The sequence below is a fragment of the Neophocaena asiaeorientalis genome, unplaced genomic scaffold (genome assembly GCF_003031525.2).
Source record: "Neophocaena asiaeorientalis asiaeorientalis breed wild unplaced genomic scaffold, Neophocaena_asiaeorientalis_V1.1 scaffold51, whole genome shotgun sequence".
In the NCBI taxonomy this organism is placed as follows: domain Eukaryota; kingdom Metazoa; phylum Chordata; class Mammalia; order Artiodactyla; family Phocoenidae; genus Neophocaena; species Neophocaena asiaeorientalis.
The window spans coordinates 51,867-71,373 of record NW_020173335.1 but is presented as its reverse complement, the minus strand read 5'-3'; the positions used below and the strand labels follow the sequence as shown (position 1 = coordinate 71,373).

The window sequence follows — 19,507 nt, the reverse complement described above, 5'->3', positions numbered from 1 at the left end:
CTTTAAAACAACTGCACGTGGAAGGGAGGACAGTCTTCATTTTCTGGATGGGGAAACTGGCTCAGAAATTAAGTCACTTTCCTGTGGCCGTGGAACTGGTAAATGGTATACCTGGGATGTGAACCAGGTCTCCTGGTTCCAAAGGATTGGTGTGTCTCCCTTAGCAAGTTCAGGACAAATGTCTGTTGAACAAACTTGTTGAATGGAGTCAAGGCAGGGTCTTCCTCCCTCCCAGACACGCTACTCCTCCAAGCCATCCTACTTCTTGGGGTTGACACCACACAGAGCTGAGTGCAGATCTCCAGCTTGAGGAGGAAATCACCCTGCTCCCTGCCTTCTACCTCCTGATTCTGTCACTGCCCAAAGTCTCCCATAATGTCTTTCTCTTCTTTCTTTCTGAAGCTGCCTCCAATGCCTCTTTTCCATCCAAAGCTGGGACAGGAAACAGGAGCTTGGGGCTAGAGTCTGGGACACTGGACTGGACTGGACTGATGACCTCTGACCTCTGGTCTTGCTGCTGCTAGTCTTACACCCAGGTGATCCTCAGTGGCCACTGCCCTAGTATAAGCCTCCACCCTTTCTTGTCAGCCCTCCTCACTTCTCTCCTACCCTCTAGGCCTTTCCACCTCTCCACATTAATCCCCACATTAGCCAGAGTGGCTAATGCCTCAGTTCCCTTCAAATCTTTCAGCCCTCCCCATGGCCTCGGGTAAAGCCCCAGCTCCTCAGCCTGGCCTGCAAGGCTTGGTGTGATCTGGGTCTGGCCTGCCTCTCCAGCCTCTTCCTTCAGTCTGCCCCATCCTCATGCCCAGTGCCCCGGCATTACTCAACAACTGGCTGGCTGTCCCCTACCTCTGTGGCCTTGGCCATCCACATTATTTTCTCTGCTAGGGAAGGCTTGCTTATCGTTCCAGACTCAATTCTAGTGACTCTCTTCTGGGCATGCTTCCATGACCTCTCTTTCCACCCCAGCTGGAACAAATTCCTCCTCCTCTCCCTTCCCTGTGGTTCCAGTAATGGGAAGCACTTCCCTGCCCTAATTCGTTCTCTGTTTTTCTCTCCCACTCCTCTGTGAGCTCCTCCATGTCTGAGATAGTTCTGTGTCCCCAGCACTCAGTACGGGGCCCAGCACATAGTAGTAGCTTAGTGGGTGTCTGTTGAAAGCATGATGGCTTTACTGCTCAGGCCTGCGGCCTCAGGCTCCAGCTGCTGCGATCTCCTCTGAAGTTATGGGGAAACTGGGCAAAGTTGTATGAAGAAAGAGCTTCAACGTCCCTGCTGGTCAGGCTCCCCCTTCCTCTGGACACCCTTCCACATTGAGTAAGCATCCCCCACCATATCCCGCCATGGCCACGGGGAGATCCTGCCTTGGAGTTCTGCCTTGGCATAAGCCTTGAGGCACATTCCCTCCTTCCTTCTCTCCCAACCACTTCCCTCTCCAAAAGTCTGCCAAGAGTCTATAAAATGTGCAGCTCCTGGCATCCCCTGTTGCCTCCTGGCTTTACTCACCCTCTGTTGTCAATGGTCAGGAGAGAGGGTGAGGGAGCAGGTGGGGTTGGAGATAGGAGAGAGTGGAGGTGGAGAGGGTGAGTCATACCTTGATGTTCTAGGGCTTCCATCTTCTCGGTGACGGGGCAAGGAGAAGTAACTCCTCCTCTTTGGCACTTTTTGCAGGGAAGGGGATGAATGATTTAATATCAGGAACCCCGACATCTTCCCTGAGGGCAGGTCCTCAGAGGCACCTGGAGCCAGCAGGTGCCTGCTTTTTAGCAGAACCTGATTCACATTTTCTGCCCTTGTCTTGTCCTCTCCCACTCACAGACATGTTTGCATTACATGAGTTCTGATTTGCTTTACTATTAGACAAACTACTATTTGTGGAGGGATTCACTTTTCAATCCATCTATGCTGATTTTTTTTGCGGTACGCGGGCCTCTCACCGTTGTGGCCTCTCCCGTTGCGGAGCACAGGCTCCGGACGCGCAGGCTCATTGGCCATGGCTCACGGGCCTAGCCGCTCCGCGGCATGTGGGGTCTTCCCGGACCGGGGCACGAACCCGTGTCCCCTGCATCGGCAGGCGGACTCTCAACCACTGCGCCACCAGGGAAGCCCCAAGATGATGCTCTTAATTGGAGTTTTTGGCTGCCCCAGGCAGCTAGTATGTCTGATGAGGAGGTAGTGGGGGCCAGGCAAGGCTTGGTCGGTGTGTGGCTTGAACGCCAGGTGAGGGCTTGCCCTTCTCAGCCAGACCCCTGAGGGCAGAAAGTATTGGGAACTTACATCTGGAAAATGCCAAGAGGGGTGGAGCTGGACAGGGTCTGAGGGGAGGGCTATAAGAGTCCACCCTCATGCGGAAACATGCCCTCCTACCTGGGTTCCTCCAGAGGGGAACAGAAGCCCTGTTTACCTGAGGTCACACTGCCATTGGGTCTAGCTGAGGGAAAGCGCTGAGTCATTATCCCTAGTAGGAGAGGGAAGGGAAAAGTAGGAAAGAAGAGAGGAAGGAGAGAGGGTGAGAGACAAGTAAATTGGTCTTTTTGGAATGTCAAATGGAGTTTTCTCTGATGTGCCAAACACACCCCTCCCCACTATGTGTTCTAAAGCAATTGAGAAATACTCATATCTCTTTTCTTGGTACCTGGGAAACTAGGTATTTACACAGGGTTCCCAATTTTTCTGACTCCCCAGGACCAGGCTGGTAGAGCTGACCATTGACTCAGGGTCCACTGAACTAATGAGGGCAATAAAACGGGAGTAGCACATACATTTATTATTTATTTATTGGCTGTGTTGGGTCTTCGTTGCTGTGCGTGGGCTTTCTCTAGTTGCAGGGAGCAGGGGCTACTCTTCCTTGCTGTGCATGGGCTTCTCCTTGCAGTGGCTTCTCTTGCTGTGGAGCATGGGCTCTAGGCACGTGGGCCTCGGTAGCTATGGCACACGGGCTTCAGTAGTTGTGGCTCGCAGGCCCTAGAGCACAGGCTCAGTACGTGTGGTGTACGGGCTTAGTTGCTCCACGGCATGTGGGATCTCCCCTGACCAGGGCTTGAACCCGTGTCTCCTGCATTGGCAGGCAGATTCTACTTTTGTTTGTTTTGCGGAGAAGGTAAACTTGTATTTTATTTTGCCCAAGGAGGGGAGCAGAAATCACCTTAATATAACATTGCCTTTCCTGTTGTCGCAGTCACAGTCACATCAGCAGGCCAGAAAAGCCATCCCATTCCTGCGGTAGGCACTTGTGAATGCGGAAAGGGGGCCAGTCTTGTGGCCGTAGTGTCGAACGGCCTCTCTGATGTGACAGGGCTGGATGGCATTGCTGTGAGCCTCAACACCACAGGCCGCGGTGCTCTTTTTTCTTTTCCTTCGTTTGATTTTAGCTGAGTCTTGTCTAGCACCCCCATTCCCTAGGGATCCAGATGTGGTTCTCCCTGAGAGCTGTGATCCAGATGATGGAGCGCTCGGTGTAGGAGGAGGTGTGTTCTCAGGAGAGTCTGGGTAGGACCTCAGGCAAGATCCCTCAGCAGAGCTGTGATACTGAATGAAGGTGGCAGAAATGGCATGGCTGAAGGGGTCTCCTGCCTTGGTTACCACGTCCTGCCTCATGAGAAGAGCCAGGTCCACTAACTGTGCCACAGCTTCATACCTAAATATGCTAAAATTTCCATAGCGACAACATTGGGCTTTATCTCCATCCTGCTGCAGTCCAACCAGTCTCAAAATTTGGAGGATTTTCTGGAGAAACTTAATTGTCTACTTTCACAGAATTCTGCATATTGAGCTGAATCCATACTTCGAGTTTGTCTTTCTGCTCTCTCCATTCTTTCTTGTTTAACTTCATCAATTTCATCATCTTCAAACATTGCCAAGAATTCTCCTGTTTGTTCAATAGAGTTGAGAAAGTCTTGAGCGATTTTTTGTCTTTTGTTCACATTATTACTGCCACTCAATTTGTCTTCCAGAAGGTCATCCTTGTCGATGCCTTTGACAATCTTTGATTTGTAGTCTCGGAAAAACACGTACTTTAGCAGTCTTCTAAGTTTTTTCTTATCTTTGTGCATCAAAAACAGAAGATCTTCAGCAGAGATTACCCTTGCTCCCTGAAGTTGATAAACCAGCAGCTTGCTGTAACAGGTTAATTAACTGAGTGTGTACTACATCTTCTACCAAAACTGCTGTTTCACGGAGAGGCCTCCTAGAATCACCTAAAGAAAACCCATATATTTTGGCAAGATGCACTTTCTCCAACCACCGCTAGATGCATCCAAATGCAGTGGCAATGGACAGCCTCTGTCTCACATCATACTCTGCAATTCTGCTGCAAAGCTTATAGACGTCCCTGTTCTTCCACTACTTGAAGTGGCAGTAGACATTGGGCTGGCTGCAGTATTATTCGTCTGTGGCTTAAATGGACAGGTCACTTGCTGGCCTTATTCCAGATAGCTCATCTCTGTTCTAGGAACGCTTGTAGACCCGGCTGCACGTCGCGCGTGGAGAATGTGGGGTTAGAGATGGTTCGGTTTTGGCGGCGGTGGCGGCGGCCGGGGACACGCTTGGAAAGGGGCGCGGGGGGCGGGGGGAGGCGCTGAGCGTGTCTAAAGGGAAAGGGTGGTTGGGCGCGTCCGGGGGGACAAGATGGCGTGATCTCCACTCTCTCTGTGGGGCGGGGGTTGGCGGAGGTGGAGGAGGGAGGGCTACGAATGCCCCCACCACTCTCCGGCAGGCGGATTCTTAACCACTGCACCACCAGGGATGTAGAATTAACATGTAGGCCCTACCCCCTGCCTTCTGACCCGTGTCATCTCAGCCCTGCCCACGCACTCAGTTACATAACCAGGAGGCACAGAGCCCTAGGTCTTAGCTTGGGTCTCCCCAGAATGCAGAGCAGATGACTTACCCCAGAAAATAGGAGTGGTGGGTGGGGGAAGAGTGTCTAGGGAAGGAGGCAAAGCCAATCGGAGCTGGTTACCCCTGGGGGCAAAGGGCTCAGCCCTGCGGGACTGGACCACTGAGGGACTGTTTACACCACAGTATTGCTTGCCTGGGGCATGGGAGGGGAGGGTATTTGTTTATCCACTAGATCCTTTTCTTCATTGATCATGTTGGGGTCCAGGGCAGCCCACCCCAGAACATGCCTCAGTGGCATACTGATTATTTTGAATTGAAGTTATTTAAGAAACAGTCCGTATGTAAGGGGGACACTTTGTCTCTCCTCTCTGTCTCCCTGAGAGCGGGAAATAAATCTCCCATGTGAAACTTGCCCTCCCTGTACGAGGAGGTAGAAGGATGCCCTTTTCCCCAGAGATAGGGAATTCAGGGCTGAGAGTTCACCTCTTTACTGATTTGCTACCCAAGCCCAAACCTGGCTTAAATCCTTTGCTAATAGAGCACCCAAACCTAAGTTTCTTTGTCCTGTCAATTCCTCTCAAATTCACTCTTTGTCTAAAAAGCATAAAATCTTTGGCTTGCTTTGGCCACTTCTCAGGCCCTATTTCTATGAGACCTCTGTATGCACCCACGAATCATATTTGTTTCTTTTTCTCTTGTTAATCTGTCTTGCATCAATTTTATTATTAGTCTAGCCACAAGAACTCAAGATGGGTAGGGGGGGAAATTCCCCTTCGCTGACAGTCAAATGTTGCCTCAGAGGTGTCAACTGTCTGGTCCAACCAGGTGTGTGCACCTGTGCTGGCATGGCTGTGCAGACCCCTCCGGGTGTCCCACATGGCAGCTGCAGGGACGTCCTAAGGCAGAAAACTGAGAGATATGAGAGAGGTGAGGTGCCAACAGGCTACCCCTGTGTGCAACTGGGTGCTGTAGAAACGGTCAGAGCACAAAGGCGGGCAGAGAGGCAGTGAGATGGGGCATAAATGCTGCTGGAGCAGAGGTACCATCATTTGCCCCCTGGAGAGCACAGAGCATTGCCATGATCTCAGGATCCTCACCAAAGCCCCGTGACACCATCTGATTCACTGAGAGGGGACAAACGGAGGCACCAAGGGCAGCAGGGTTTCATCTGAGGTCACACAGTGAACCACAGAATTGAAACCAGAACCCACATTTCCTGACTCTCACCCAAGGGTCTTCAGTCTACTGGGCTTACACAAAAGTGATCTTCCCAGGAACAGGGTCACCTGGCAGGCAGGGGAGTGCCTGAGCTCTGGACCCAGGCTCCTGGGAATACTGGGAGAAGTCTTTTTTTGGGGGGGGGGCAGAACAATGTTAGAATGTGAGCTCCTTGTCTGTCTTGTTTATCATTTTATTTCAAGTACCCAGTGAAACATCTGGCACATAGTAGGTGCCCAATACATACATGTTGGTGAATGAATGAGTCAGTTTGATGACTGATAGGAGAAAATTGGCACCACTGCTGGCTCCTCTTCTCTTGTACACAGACCTCCTCTTTGATGTTTATCTTCTCAGGCACTGAAAGATCTTTGTTCACTTGTTGTATGTAACTTCTTAGGTCTGCTGGGTTTTATCTGTTCTGCTCCCTCACCTCTTTTTCTCCTCCCATTTGCCAAGACTATCTCCATATTTCCCAGGGATGCGTCTCTTACTCATTTCTTTCAGAGTGTTACACAGCTCGCTGTTTTACCCAGAACCTAAAGTACCACACCATCCCAGGTGGAAGGGCTGGGGTCTGGCGTCCTTGGAAGATCAGGGATTCTAAGACAAGTCCTCCTCCATTATGCTGCATCCTTAGCTGTCCCTGTGGCAAAGCCATCCTTAGGGTGGATCAGAACACCTTGGAAGAAGACCCCTCCTCTCTCTGGTCAGAGCCTGCAGAATAACCAACTTCAGTCCAGCCTAGCCCCTTCACATTCCTCCTGCCCTCACCATCTACACACTCCATACTTCCCTCCCCTACTTCTCACACTTTCAGGACCAAGGTACTCAGCCAAAGCAGGTTGGGATGGCCCGTGAGCAAATACAGCCCAGGTGGAAGGAGCGGGGCTGACAAAGATCAGGAAGCCCTGGATGCCAGGGTGAGGAGCCATCTCCCCTGCCTCCCCCAACTCACTTTGGGCACTGACTGTAGCCCAAAGTGAGTAGCCGTGAAAACCGGCAACGTGCACAGAGCATTGCCATGCTCTCAGGAACCCTACCACCACCCCATGAAGAAGGTCATGTGAACAGGAGACAGAGGTGGGCAAGCTCAGAGGGAGGGATGCGTCGAGGACATCAGATGTTTCTGAAACTTTCTCGGTGATTCCAGTGTGCAGCCAAGATGGAGAACTATGGTTCTAGAGACAACTTTTCTTCCCATGAACGTAATCTGATCCCTCCTCTCCCCTATCACGAATTCACACTTACCACTCACTCTATTTGCCTGACATCCCCGGGGAAACTGAGGTAAGTGTCAGGCTGAGGATGGGGTGAGCTCTGGGCTCCCCACTAGGCAGTGGCCACTGGGACCCAGCCACAAGAGGGGCCAAATTCACTGTCTAGAGGGGCACCTGTATGGCATTTCCAATATATTTTGCCTTTGGTCAATCAACCTTTTCCCCCTTTCTCTTCCCCACATCCCCTACAATAATAGCCAACCCCTTCAAAGTCCATTCAACAAACAATTATTTATTACGTGCCTACTGTATGCTGGGTGCTGGGGAAGAGGAGAGAACCCTGATACAGAGCCTCCCTTGAAGATTTACAGAGCTATGGGTAAGAGTGGGGCAGTGAGGTGGGTGCACGTTGCCACCATTCTCCTAACTCCAGCAAAACTCGGTGCCTGCAGAACCCTCCAGGGTATCCATCCTTTCACTCATCCACCTGAGCGTGGGTTCACTGAGTGCTTGTGTCTTGTCTGCCTCTGCTCAGCCATGCAAAGGAGGGAAAAGACTAGCTCAGTCTCTGGCTTGCAGCAGAATGGGTAGATCTGAGGCTAAGGCAAGCATTCTTGATAAAACAAGACAACTGCTGCAAGGGAAAAAGGGAACAAATCCAAGAAAAGCTGCAGACTCAGTTAGAAGACTGGCTCTCATTTGTGTTTCTGAAGTGGAGGAAGGCTTTCTGGAGGAGAAGAGCTATTGGAAAACATTTGGATAAAGGCAGAGGCTCAATGTCTCTATCCCCTTAACACACATACTATTGGATAGAGGGTTATCTCCAAGCTTTACTTTACAGTTGACATTTTCTACTGGGCTCTTGAGATCAGAGCCAGTGGGAGCTCCATGGAGGCACATGTTGTCTTCCAAGAATCACACTGCCAAGGTAACCCGAGGGGTAGCGGGTAGGAGTAGGACTTGGGAACTGACTGCTGTCCAGTCTCTGATTCTGGCAACATGGTGACCTCTCTTTGGCTCTAGAAGTGTGGATGGCTGCCAGATTTCAGCCAGGGAGTGGACAGCAGGGGGTGTGACAAATAGACCATGAGTGCTGGGTCGTGCTTCTAGCAGGAGGAGGTATGCAGCACCTCTAAGGCCGTCATCAACATCCACCCTGCTGGTCCTCCCTCTGATTTCCTCCTCCTGATTGCCCACCCGGGCTCCAGGCCCCTTCCAAGCCAGGCCGGCTCAGAGCCACTGCACACACACGGAGGGGGAGATCTTCCTGGAACACACCTCCAACCACCCTTTCTCCTCACCCACTCTGTGGCTTGGAGCACAGAACACAAAGTTCAGTCCACTTTCTCCTCTGTCCAAGGCTCCATGTTAACACTTGACATGCCAGTTTCCCAACGTGCTCCTCCTTGTGGTTTCGGCTTCACAATACCCCTAATGTTTTCTTCTCCTCCAAGCCATGCCCTTCACCATAATCAGATTGTTTCTTGTTCCCTCTTATGGAGCTCTGCCCAAGCTAACCTCACTTGTAATTCCTTCATGAGACCTGGCTTGGGGAAGTAAGAGCTGTTGCTGCCTTGCTATGAGCCTTTGGACAATTCCCAGCCCCTTTCTGGGACCGAGTGCCTCACTCCATCAGTCCAGGGGTCATTGAGCTTGATGATCTCTCCTCATCACCCTGAAAATAATGTTCCCAAGTCCAAGTTGTACTATGATCTTGGGAGTGGAGTCGGCGTTTTTCTGACCCAAGCTCTCCCTTCTGGGGCTAGAATCTTGCCCCTGAAGGTGCCTCACAAAAAAAGACTTAAGCGTCATGAGTCTGGCATAAACGCGAGCTCTCCCAGTGGTCCATGTTGAAGGGGACAGCGGAAGCTCTCTTGCAAGAAAGCACAGGCAAGTTGAGCCTCAGTTTCATGACCTGGAAAATGAGTTGAAAGAGTGAGTACCTATGACCTCCTTGTTGGGGTTAAATGAGATAGTGTGTAGAGGGTGCCTGAAGCATCCAAGGTAGCTTATATGAAAAGGTGGTCATCATTATGCTGATGATTGCACCAAGAATCGCCTTCTGGGTGCTCCTCTAAGGAACCAAATAGAGAAACCCATTGCCTCATTTCTTTGAAGCCCACCCTCTAGTTTTTCTTCAGTTGAGTTTTGGTAGAAATCAGCCAGGCTGTCTCCTCTGTTGTCTGTGAATTAGAGGGCTGTTGTCTCTGCCCTGTGGAACTCAGACTAGCCTGGGCTGCTGCCAACGGCAGGGCGTGGTTGGGGTGGGAGCTGGCAGGGTGCCTGGGTTCATAGTATAAGGGAACTTGAGGGCATCAGGAGGCAGGTGGGAACCTGGGTGGCTGCGACTCAAGCCACGGTGCCTGTTTTGCTCTCCCCGAGCCTCTCCCAGCTGAGCCTGTGGGCTTTTGGACTGATCTTGGTCTTAGGCTTCCTCGAGCTCATTTGTCTGCTGCTGGGGAGGGAGATGCTGGCCAGGGCTATGGACAGATTCCCAGGGCCCCCCACCCACTGGCTCTTCGGGCATGCCCTCGACGTAAGTGACCAGGAGGAGGATGGTGGAAGAAAACGGCCTCCTTACCTTCAGAGAATCTGGCCTAAACCCCTAGGGGTCATGGAGGGAGGCCCTATGCTTGGGCAGAAGAATGGGGTCCTTGGAGCCGTGGTTCCCATTCATCTTTCCCACTGGGTCTCCCCCTCACTCTTGTATTCCAAGCTGGCATCAGGTGGGGGTGGGGGATGGGGGCACTTAAAAGCTGGGACCCAAGCAGGCCATCATTCTGTCCCATCATTCTGAGGCCCAAGGTTCAGACAGAGCTCTGCTAAGGACTCGGGGATAACATGGGAAAAATACCCCTGGATAGTCTGATACAGCTAGGCAATCTTGTTTAGAGCTTAACCAGTGTTCTCTTTGTTCTGTGCAGTATAAAGATTCCTTTTTTTTAGGGCAGAAAATGGCAGTGAAGGCAGGGACGAGTGGTCTCACCAGAGAGACCTCCGGACCGTTTAAACAGTCGGTGACCCCAGAGGTGGGGTCCTCCCTGCCATGCCTATGGACTGGGTCGGGAGCCAGACATCTTCCTGGGATCAGATTCTGACTCATCCTTCCCATTTATCTCAGGGCAGCGGGGACCACTTTAGCACACATTGTCAGCAACAGCTCTTAAGTTTCCTGCCTTCATGGGGATGTAGACCAGAGCTTTCTGAACACAGGGCAAGGGACAGCTGCATTGGAATCAACTGTGAGAAGCAGATTTGTTGGCCCCCAAGCTCTGAAGACCCTAATTAACATATTGGAAGTAGGAGTCTGAATTAAAAAACACCCTCAAGTGTTTTGATCTGCAGCCAGGGTTGGGAACTCAGGTATAGCTGCCAGAGATTAAGGCTCAGAGAGAGGAATAATGACTTCTACTAGCTCCTGAGTACACTTTTCCCACAAGCAGTCTAGAGAATTTTGCCTTTCCTCCATGATTGACCCTAGTGGTGAGCTTAACCGCTGGGTGAGGACTGCCCAGGCTTATTCTTGCCCGTACAAATAACTACCTTCTCAGGATGGCCTGGTAATCGACCTGCATCCTGGAGCCACCCAGAAAAGGACAGGATGGGTCTGGGAGATGAATCAGACCCAGGCTCTGCTCTCAAGGAGCTTACAGTCTAGGGGGGAAAACAGACACCAGAGCCTTCCTTGCCCACAGGCCGCTGGGGTGCCTCACCAGCATTTTGCATCAGCCCCAGGCTTGGTATCTCAGCACTTGTCCCACAGGGTTGTCATCTTCTGTTTACTTGTTCATCTTCCCCACTTGACCATGACCCCTGGAGGATGGAGATCCAGTCTGATTCTTCCCTGTCTCCTCAGCGTCCAGCACAGAGCCTGCCCAGAGTAGGCATCACTGAATGAACAGACAGTGAACGTTAGAGAGTAGGGTGGGGTACCGATAGAGGAGACAGTGATGGAGAAGACAAGTGGAGGGGCCAGGAGGTGTTTGGGGGGACTGTGCTAAGTACAGAGAAGTTCCCTTCCTGGTAAGGTTGAGGTCTGACCCTAATGTGGGTATGAGAGACATTTAGGAGACCTTCAATCCCTTTCCTCTCATGTCCCCTCCACTTCTCCTTGCCTCCATCAAAGTGGGATTTGCCATCAGCCTGTGGGCTTCCCTGGGGCAGAGACCTTGCTCCCCCACCCTCATATCAGAGCCAGCTGCCCTCTTCCCCCAGATGCTCCTGTCCCCACCCTGAGAGTGCGTGGAGGACCTGGAACCCAGCTTAGTTCTGGCTTCTTGGCTCTGACACAAGTTAGAGGGCCTTGGCACCAGGAAGGGTGGGCAAGTCCTGGGGGGGGTGGTTTCTCTCAGACACTACAAAGGTCTCCTGGGGAACCATGGCGGGCCCAACACCCCTGCGTTCCTCCAGGGATTGTACCTCTGTTCTCAGCTGTATGGACTTGTGCCATTTCATTCAGGATGTGATCAGTCCGTACAGCGTAACTGCAAGTTTGATTCTCAGACCTAGTGGTGATGGAAATAGGAAAGGAAGGGCCCTAGGGGCCAGGAAGAACTGTCTATCAGGATTAACTTCTCCCTACTTGGCCTCCAGTTACAGTCTGTCTTCTACCTGTCAGTCTCCTCAATTCTTAGAATGTGTCACCTTGAGGCAGGGTCATGTCCTCGTCTTCCAGGGCCCGCATCATTCCACTCTGGGGCTCAGGGAGGACTTTGCACATAGTAGGGGCTTAGCCATACTGTTGGCCAGAAGATGGGGCCCCTGGGAGGAGCCCGTGACTCTGGCCTGTGTTGGGAAGGGGTAAGGGAGAATGCCAACTTCAAGCCCAGGAAAGGTGATCCCCTGAAACTGTAAAGCCCTCTTCCCTGGCCTTGCTCATTGCTGGGACAGTTCCCTTGACCTTGTGCTAGGTAGTGAAGGGCACTGGTCTGGGGGTGTGGCTTATTTTCACTCAGCAGACATTGATCATGGGCCTTCACTGTGCTTCCTCTCTGTGTTTCCCTTTCCTTGTCAATAGTGTGGAGAAAAGCATTTTGACCTTGCTGGGTTAGAAAAGGATCAAAAGAGATAAAGTACACGTACCGCCTTCCCGCAGGACCATGTTGCTCGCAGCCCGGAAAGACCTGGCTGTGCTGCTGGCAGCAGTGATCTGAGGAAGATGACCTACCTGACCATGTGCCTCAAGGAGAGCTTCCGCCTCTACCCCGCTGTGCCCCAGGTGTACCGCCAGCTCAGCAAGCCCGTCGCTTTGTGGATGGTCGCTCTCTACCTGCAGGTGGGATGGGGTGGATTCTGGGTGGAACCGGAGTCCTTGCGGGTGCTCTCTGTACCCTCGCACCAGTGGGGAAGAGCCCAGGCTTTGTGCTTGGCCTGCGTCCAAGTCCTAGCTCCATAAGGTAGGGGTAAACCCTTCTACCTCTAAGCCTCTGCTCTCTTCTGTAACTGGGGATGAGAAGGGTCCCTGCCTTACTGGGCTGCTCTCAGGAGGAAAGAGACAGCATTCGTCAGGGCTGTCATGTACCACCATGCAGGTTGGGCCCTGCGACTTCAGGAGGCATCATTCACCTCGGGTACGATGCTGTGAAACGTACAACCCACATAACCGTGCGTGGTGGCTTTGTAAGGAGTGTTTGATGCTGGGTCTGACGCCTAGTGAGCACCACTGAATGGTAGCTGTTACCGCTGCTAGCATAGTACCATGAACAAGTCCTTCCCTTGAGAGTCAGTTAATGGAAAGCAGGAAGTGTGATAGTCCTTGCCTGTCCTACCGCGAGGTGGGTGCATCAGTCCTTTTTTCCTTTTCCTTTCTACAAATGTCTGTGGCCAGTGTTGTGCTCAGTGAGGGGGCTACAGGAAGTACGTGTGGTGATGATCAGAGGCACTTTGATGCGTTGAGGGTGGTCATGGACGCTCTGTTACTGGCAGTGCTCAGGGAGGGGCTGGTACCCAGTTAGGGGGACGCTAGGGGATTCTGGCCCTGTGAGGAGGTGGGCCTGGCTGCCTCATGACCACCTGGTCACCAGGCCTCTGCTCTGCCCACAGGTAGCCTGATTTCTCTGCACATCTATGCCCACCGTAGGAATAGTGCAGTGTGGCTCGACCCCGAGGTACGCCATCCCAGGGCCCAGAGGTCAGATGGGTGGGTGGCTATGGGGTCAGCCTGCCCTAGGACCTGGCAGGTATTTAAGCAAGGCCTGTCCCCTCAGTTCTTTGACCCCCTGCCCTTTTCCCCGGAGAATGTGGTTGGATTTTTGCCTTCATTCTGTTCTCTGCTGGGCCCAGGTAAGGGGAGCCTAACATCCCTGGTCCTCTGGACCAGGGAGGTGAGGATGGAGGATGTCGTTGGGGAGGCATACTTTGGGGGAACTCTGGGATGAGGGGGACCATGCTGGGTGTGCGGTGACCCTGATGCAGGGGAAGTTTCAGATACCTTCCTCCTACCATTAGCATAGTCTTGTCCTTGGCAGGTGGGTGGGTGAGTCGTTCCAAGAGAGACCCCCTAAGCCACAGCGCACAGTGTGAACCTACCTGGTCTGGGACCCTCATCATACTCCCAGGATCTGTTTCTTAAGCCCAGGTCAATCAATCAATCAGCCAGTTGTTCATCCAAGAAGAGCTGCTGATTTCTGTTGGTCACTTAGATCACTGGTTTTCATCACTCTGGACACCCTGTAGCCTGACGTCATTTTGTGCTGCTCATTGCAGGAACTGCCTTGCACAGCAGTTTGCCATGAACAAGATGAATGTGGTCACAGCCCTCTGCTTGCTCTGTTTTGAGTTTTCCCTGGACCCCTCAAGGCCACCCATCCAGATGCCCTGCTCTCCAAGAATGGCATCCACCTCCACCTGAAGCCGCTGGGGCCTGGCTCTGGGAAGTAGATCTGCTGAGAGTAGGGCCCCAGCCAGCGCAGGCTGTGACCTCTCCCTGGGTGCTGCCATCTCCAAGCTGGGCTGTAGAGTAGCTGTGTTCCCTTGTCTTCTGCAGGCTTGTGGATTAGAGGGGAATAGGCACCTGCGTGGACTGTCACCTCGAGGGCAGCGCCATGTAAACATGTGTGTCTATAAGTGCTTACTATGCATGTGTTCCAGAGCTCACTCATTCATTCAACAAACATATGGTGAACACCTACTTGCTTCTAGACTCTCTATTCATCTCCCGTAATTGTCCATCTTTCTAAAATTTACTCAGCGTTTGCTGCAGAAGCTGTGCCTTGGGATTGGCGGTTATGAGCAGGCACTCACTCACTTCACGTGATAGATGGATGGCTTTCGGGCCTGCCCTTCACTGAGATCTGTTTCTTTTTTAATTTTGTGTGTATGTTTTTGGAATATAACAGACATAAGGAAAAATTGCTTAAAGCAGAAATACACAAGACAATGAAATTTTTTTTAAAATTATTTATTTATTTATTTTTGGCTGTGTTGAGTCTGTTGCTGCGTGCACGCTTTCTCTAGTTGTGGGGGCTACTCTTCATCACTGCGCGTGGGCTTCTCATTGCAGTGGCTTTTCTTGTTGCAGAGCATGGGCTCTAGACACTTGGGCTTCAGTAGTTGTGGCACGCAGGCTCAGTAGCTGTGGCTCATGGGCTCTAGAGCACAGGCTCAGCAGTTGTGGTGCATGGGCTTAGTTGCACAAGTGAAGAAATGGTTTCAGCAGGTATCATCAGGGAGCAGAGCCCAGTGTCCCAACCATGTCTGGCCCACGGGTGGTTCTCGAGTCTAAGATGTGTCTCCTTCTCTGATCTCTGGATCCTCAGGAGGCCAGTGAGGCAGGACTGAGGTGGATGTTATCCCACTTAAATACTAAGGGAAGGATCCTGTCAAGATGCTCATCACAGAGGAGCTTGAGTGGAGGCCTTCTGACTCTGGCCTCTTTTGACTAAGACTCCATGGGTAGAATTGCCTTTCTCTCTGAGGACACGTGTCTGTGGGAGCTCTGGAGCCAGAGGGAAGGAGGAGGCTCCATGTGAGAGGGGAGCTGGGAGCAGGGGGCACCAAAGATGAATTCCACGTAATCCTACCTGCTCGCAAAACAAACCCTGCTGCCTCCTGGGATCCAGAGACCGTGTGCACGTGTGTGAGCCGAGCGTGGAGTGTACGAGGGGCACATATAGGTGAGGCTGCACAGGGGTGACTGTCTATGTACGTGTCCTGGGGGGCGTGCATAGGAGTGTGGACACAGCTGGGGTTTTTCCCACTGTGTGGAGCGAGCAGGGTCTCTTCTTAGTCACTCTCTTTAGCTCCTGTAAAATCCTGAGATTAGAGCTCACGTCCATGGCTGGCACCCAGAAGACAAAGTTCCCATCGTCCCATGCGCTGAGAGTGACCAGCCCGAGTCCTTCTGCACCACCTAACGCCAGGGGACCTGCCAAGCTTCCCGTCCAGGTCGTTCCCGGCTAACTCTCCTGCCCCACCCCCGGTCAGGCACAGAGAGTCCTCCTGGCCCCATGTTGGAGCAGAGTGAACTAGCCCTGTGACCTAGGAACGGGGAGGGGACTGGGCCGAAGGTTCCAGCTGCAGGCAGCGGCTGAGGGGAGACGGCCCCTTCAGGAGGCACACGGCGGCATCACAGCAGAGCACAGGGCTGCAGGGGGGTCTCCTCTGGCATCCGGGGCCCTGGGTTAGGAAGGGCAGGGGTGGGACGGGAGGAGGACCTGTGTGCAGAAGCAGCAAGAGAGCAGGGCTGGTGCAGAGAGGCTGCTGGAGGAGTGCGAGGGGCCTGGCGCTGGTCAGGGTCAGGAGGACCAGCCCCCCTGAGGTCTCCAGGAAAGCCAGGGTTGAAGAAGCCCATCCTTGCTCAGGGGCTGGGAAGACACGCTGGAGACTGCAAGGGGCTGTCCTGTGGGGGAGGTGCACCGGCTGGTCCTCTGCTTCGGGTCTGACATCCTCTCCCAGCAGCCAAGCCTCGTGCCCAGCTGGTCCTCCCAGAGCCTCCTGCACAGCCGCCCGCTTGGGCCTCTGAGGAGCCTCCAGGCCCTGCGTGTGAGGAAGGGCTGCCGGGGGCTGGTGACATGGCCAGCGCTTCTCAAATCTGGGCTGGGCTCTTCTCAAATCTCATTTGGGGTGAAGGATTGGTTCCTGAGGCCCTCGCACTGAGCCAAGTCTGTAAGGCTTCTTTGCTCAGGGCAGGATGGGTTCTGGCTGGGCCCCTCTAAGGATGTAGCGAGGAAGCTACCACACAACAGCAGGGAGGCTCCTTCCCTGGCAGGTGCCCAGGGTGAGTTTCTTCCCTCTGAGCCTTTGGAGACGAGTCCTTTCTCCTGACTCAGTTGCCATGGGAGTCTCAGGTGACAGGCGGGTTGTAGGGCGTGAGGGACCCCAGAGTGTGAGGCTGCAGGGGCGCTGGGACACGCTTGTCCTGCTGGGGTTCTGGGCCCACAGACCAGGGTCATGTCCCCTCCTCGTCTCCTCTGCCTTCCCTCCCCTTCTCTCTCTCTTTCATTCCATCCAGCTCCTTGCAAGGGAAGACACACATGCTCCATATGACATTGTGATTTATCCAGGGAGTGGGAAAGAGGGGAAGCCAGGTGAGTGACAAATGAGCAGACCCATAACACACGGGAGTGATCGGGGGCCCAAGGCAATGGTAGTCACGCAGGACTTAGCAGCTACAGTAATGGCTGCCCAGGGTGTCCGTGTCCTAATCCCCGGAACTCAGAGCAAGCCTGTTTTATCTGAGTGGGCCTGTGTAATCACAGAGGGCCTTATGAAAGAGAAGGCGATGTGAAGACAGAAGCAGGGGAACATTTGAAGAAGCTGATGGATTTGAACATGGAGGAGGGCCCAGGAGCCAAGGAATGCGAGGATTGCAGCTCTAGATGTGGGAAAAGGCAAAGAGAGGGATCCTCTCCTACATCCCTGCACTGGGGGCCCTGCCAACACCTTGGCTGTGTCCAGGGAAACCCACTTCCGGCTTCTGACTCCAGAGCTGTCAGAAAATAACTCTGTGTTGTTCGAAGTCCCTAAGGCTGTGGTCAATTGTTTTAGCAGCAAAAGGAAGTGAATTCAGGGACAGACAGGCAGGCAGAAGGGGCAAAAGACAAGGAGAGAGTAGACAGACTGGAGGAGGGCAGGTGATCAGGGTTTAGGTGGACAGTCAGAGGCACAGGTGGGTCAGAGACAGTTGGAGAGAGAAGCAGATAGGGAGCCTGGAGAAAGGTGAGAGGAGGAGGGCAGAACCTCTGATGGGCAGGAGGCAGGAGATGAGGTAGGCCGGCAGGTGGGCAGATAGAAGCAGGAAGTGGGCACAGAGGCAAGGACGGGAGAGAATGACAGCGAGACAGGATGGCAGGCAGGGACCCTCAGAACTCGTCCTTGTCTCCAACAAGCATTACAGGAGCTTCCTGAGCTGCAAGTGGATCCCATTCTTGGACTTCAACACAACTCTTGGAATGGGAACAGGGACCCTGGAGGGATCCGGTGCCAGCTCAAAGCGAAGCAAGGTCAGGGCCACGGCCACCTTCATCTCATTCATGGCAAACTGCTTCCCGATGCAGTTCCTGGGTCAGGGAGGGAAAAGGAAGTGAGCAGAGGCTTCTAACCCCTGTCGGGCACAGGGCATTCAGGGCTCTCCTCCACGTGGCCCAGCCCCAATCCCTTCCTTACGGGTCACACTGAACGTGCCGCCCAAGCCTCGGTCCACCCTCTCCCCCTGACCTTCACAAAGGCCACCTCTCTCCGGGACTAGCTCCTAACTCCTACTTCTGCTCTCAGCAGTCGCAAGTCCTGTTGGGGAGCGTCGGTGCTCTAAGCCACAGGGTCAAGTCACGTGAATCAGTAAATGTGAATTAGTACTTTGTTCACTCGTCCACAGGCAGCTTCTGGTTTCAGGCCAGGCCAGGGCACTGTAGGGGCGTGTGGGCAACTCTCGGGCCCTCACCACCCATGGCAGACACGCAGGGGCCCCAGTTCCCAGACAGGACAGGACAGAGTTGTGTCAGGAAGTCAGGATGGCAACCAGGAGGCTTCTTGGAGGGGCCACGGGTTAGCGCCCCTCGACCTGCTGGACCACTTGCTTCCAGTTAATGCTCCGGCCTCCTGTCTCCCTGCAGCCCCTCAGTCAACCCGTCCCTGGAGCCCTCCCATTCTACTCCAGCAAGGCCCCTCCTCCCATCCCGTGGGCTCCTCACTGGCCTTTTCAGTCTCCTTGCCTCCCCTCCCTCTACAGCAGCCACGGCGGCTCGGGGCCTGCTGCGCCCCCCATCACAGGGAGGACACGTCGCGCGGCATCAGCTGGCGTCACAGCGCTCTCTGGGCTGCTCCTCACTCACCTCGCACCTGTCCAGCCCCTCTTCCTCGCTCCGCTCCTGTTGAGGTCCCCTCCCCCCGCCTCTGCTGGCTACATGCTCAAGACTCAGTCTAGTGACCGCCTGGCCTCCCGCCTCTGCCGCCTGCGCCTCTTTCTCCCACATCCCCAAGCAGCTTTAGCGTTCACTCAAGAACACATCACTGTCCCGTGACCAGACAGTGCCAGAAACATGGAACAGTCCACAATCTGCTCAGTGAATGAATGAACGAGTGAAAGAGTGGATGAGTGCATGATGTCTTTCTTGTAAGGCAAACGTACTGACCACTACACTATGGAAACGTCGCATGTCTGTCTTGAATAGCGGTAGTTGTTTCTTGACTGTGAACTCTCGGAGCAAGGAAAGTTCCTTTCGTCTCTGTGTTCCCATCTTGTAATATATGGTTTGGCACACAGAAGCAGGCTTAATAAATAGCTTTCTATTTGAACAAAGTTAATTGAATTGATAAAAAAAAGGAATGGATTAAAATTAAACATTAATTCTGACCTCGGAATTGAGTTGCCAGGTACCCCCTGTCCTCTGGTGGCAGCCGCATGACCTGCAGCCAATGTCTACAAGGAAGAACAGGACCCTGGCACAGATCAAATACTAGACAAATTCCGGGAACGTGTTGCGTCAAGCCTGTTCTGTGAAGGTTGATTCACCGACTGAAAATTTCACAGAATTATAGGCTCAGAAAAAACTTGGATTACTAAGTAGTTCCAAAGTTATGGAAGTTACTATTTCGGGGGGGGATCTGTAGCCGTTGAAGATTTTCACAGGAGTCATTTTGGAGTGTGTCATCCAGCTTAACAGCTATTTCATGTGTGCTTTATATTTTACACGGCAGGAACTTCTCAAATGCACGTGTCCAACACAAAATAGTGAGTTTTCTCTCAAAAGCACTTGATTGCCTTCAATTTCATCCTTTTTTGCCAAAAT

The 19,507-nt window shown here is 52.9% G+C and overlaps 1 protein-coding gene and 2 pseudogenes across 2 annotated transcripts in view; 1 reads left to right on the top strand and 2 right to left on the bottom strand.

The window, feature by feature from the left end:
* Window positions 1-14,348, top strand: part of LOC112400410 (cytochrome P450 4B1-like) — a 37,306-nt pseudogene extending 22,958 nt beyond the window's left edge.
* LOC112400385 (protein SPT3-like) lies at window positions 3,149-9,807 on the bottom strand (annotated as a pseudogene).
* A 2,409-nt stretch (window positions 14,349-16,757) lies between the features above and the next one.
* LOC112400415 (taurochenodeoxycholic 6 alpha-hydroxylase-like) overlaps window positions 16,758-19,507 on the bottom strand; it is a 14,041-nt gene continuing 11,291 nt past the window's right edge. For both annotated transcript variants that reach the window (XM_024746141.1, XM_024746142.1), the window contains one exon: window positions 16,758-17,779. In XM_024746141.1, the coding sequence (XP_024601909.1) occupies window positions 17,611-17,779 (169 nt within the window). In that variant the 3' untranslated portion in view covers window positions 16,758-17,610. The remainder of the gene's footprint in view (window positions 17,780-19,507) is intronic.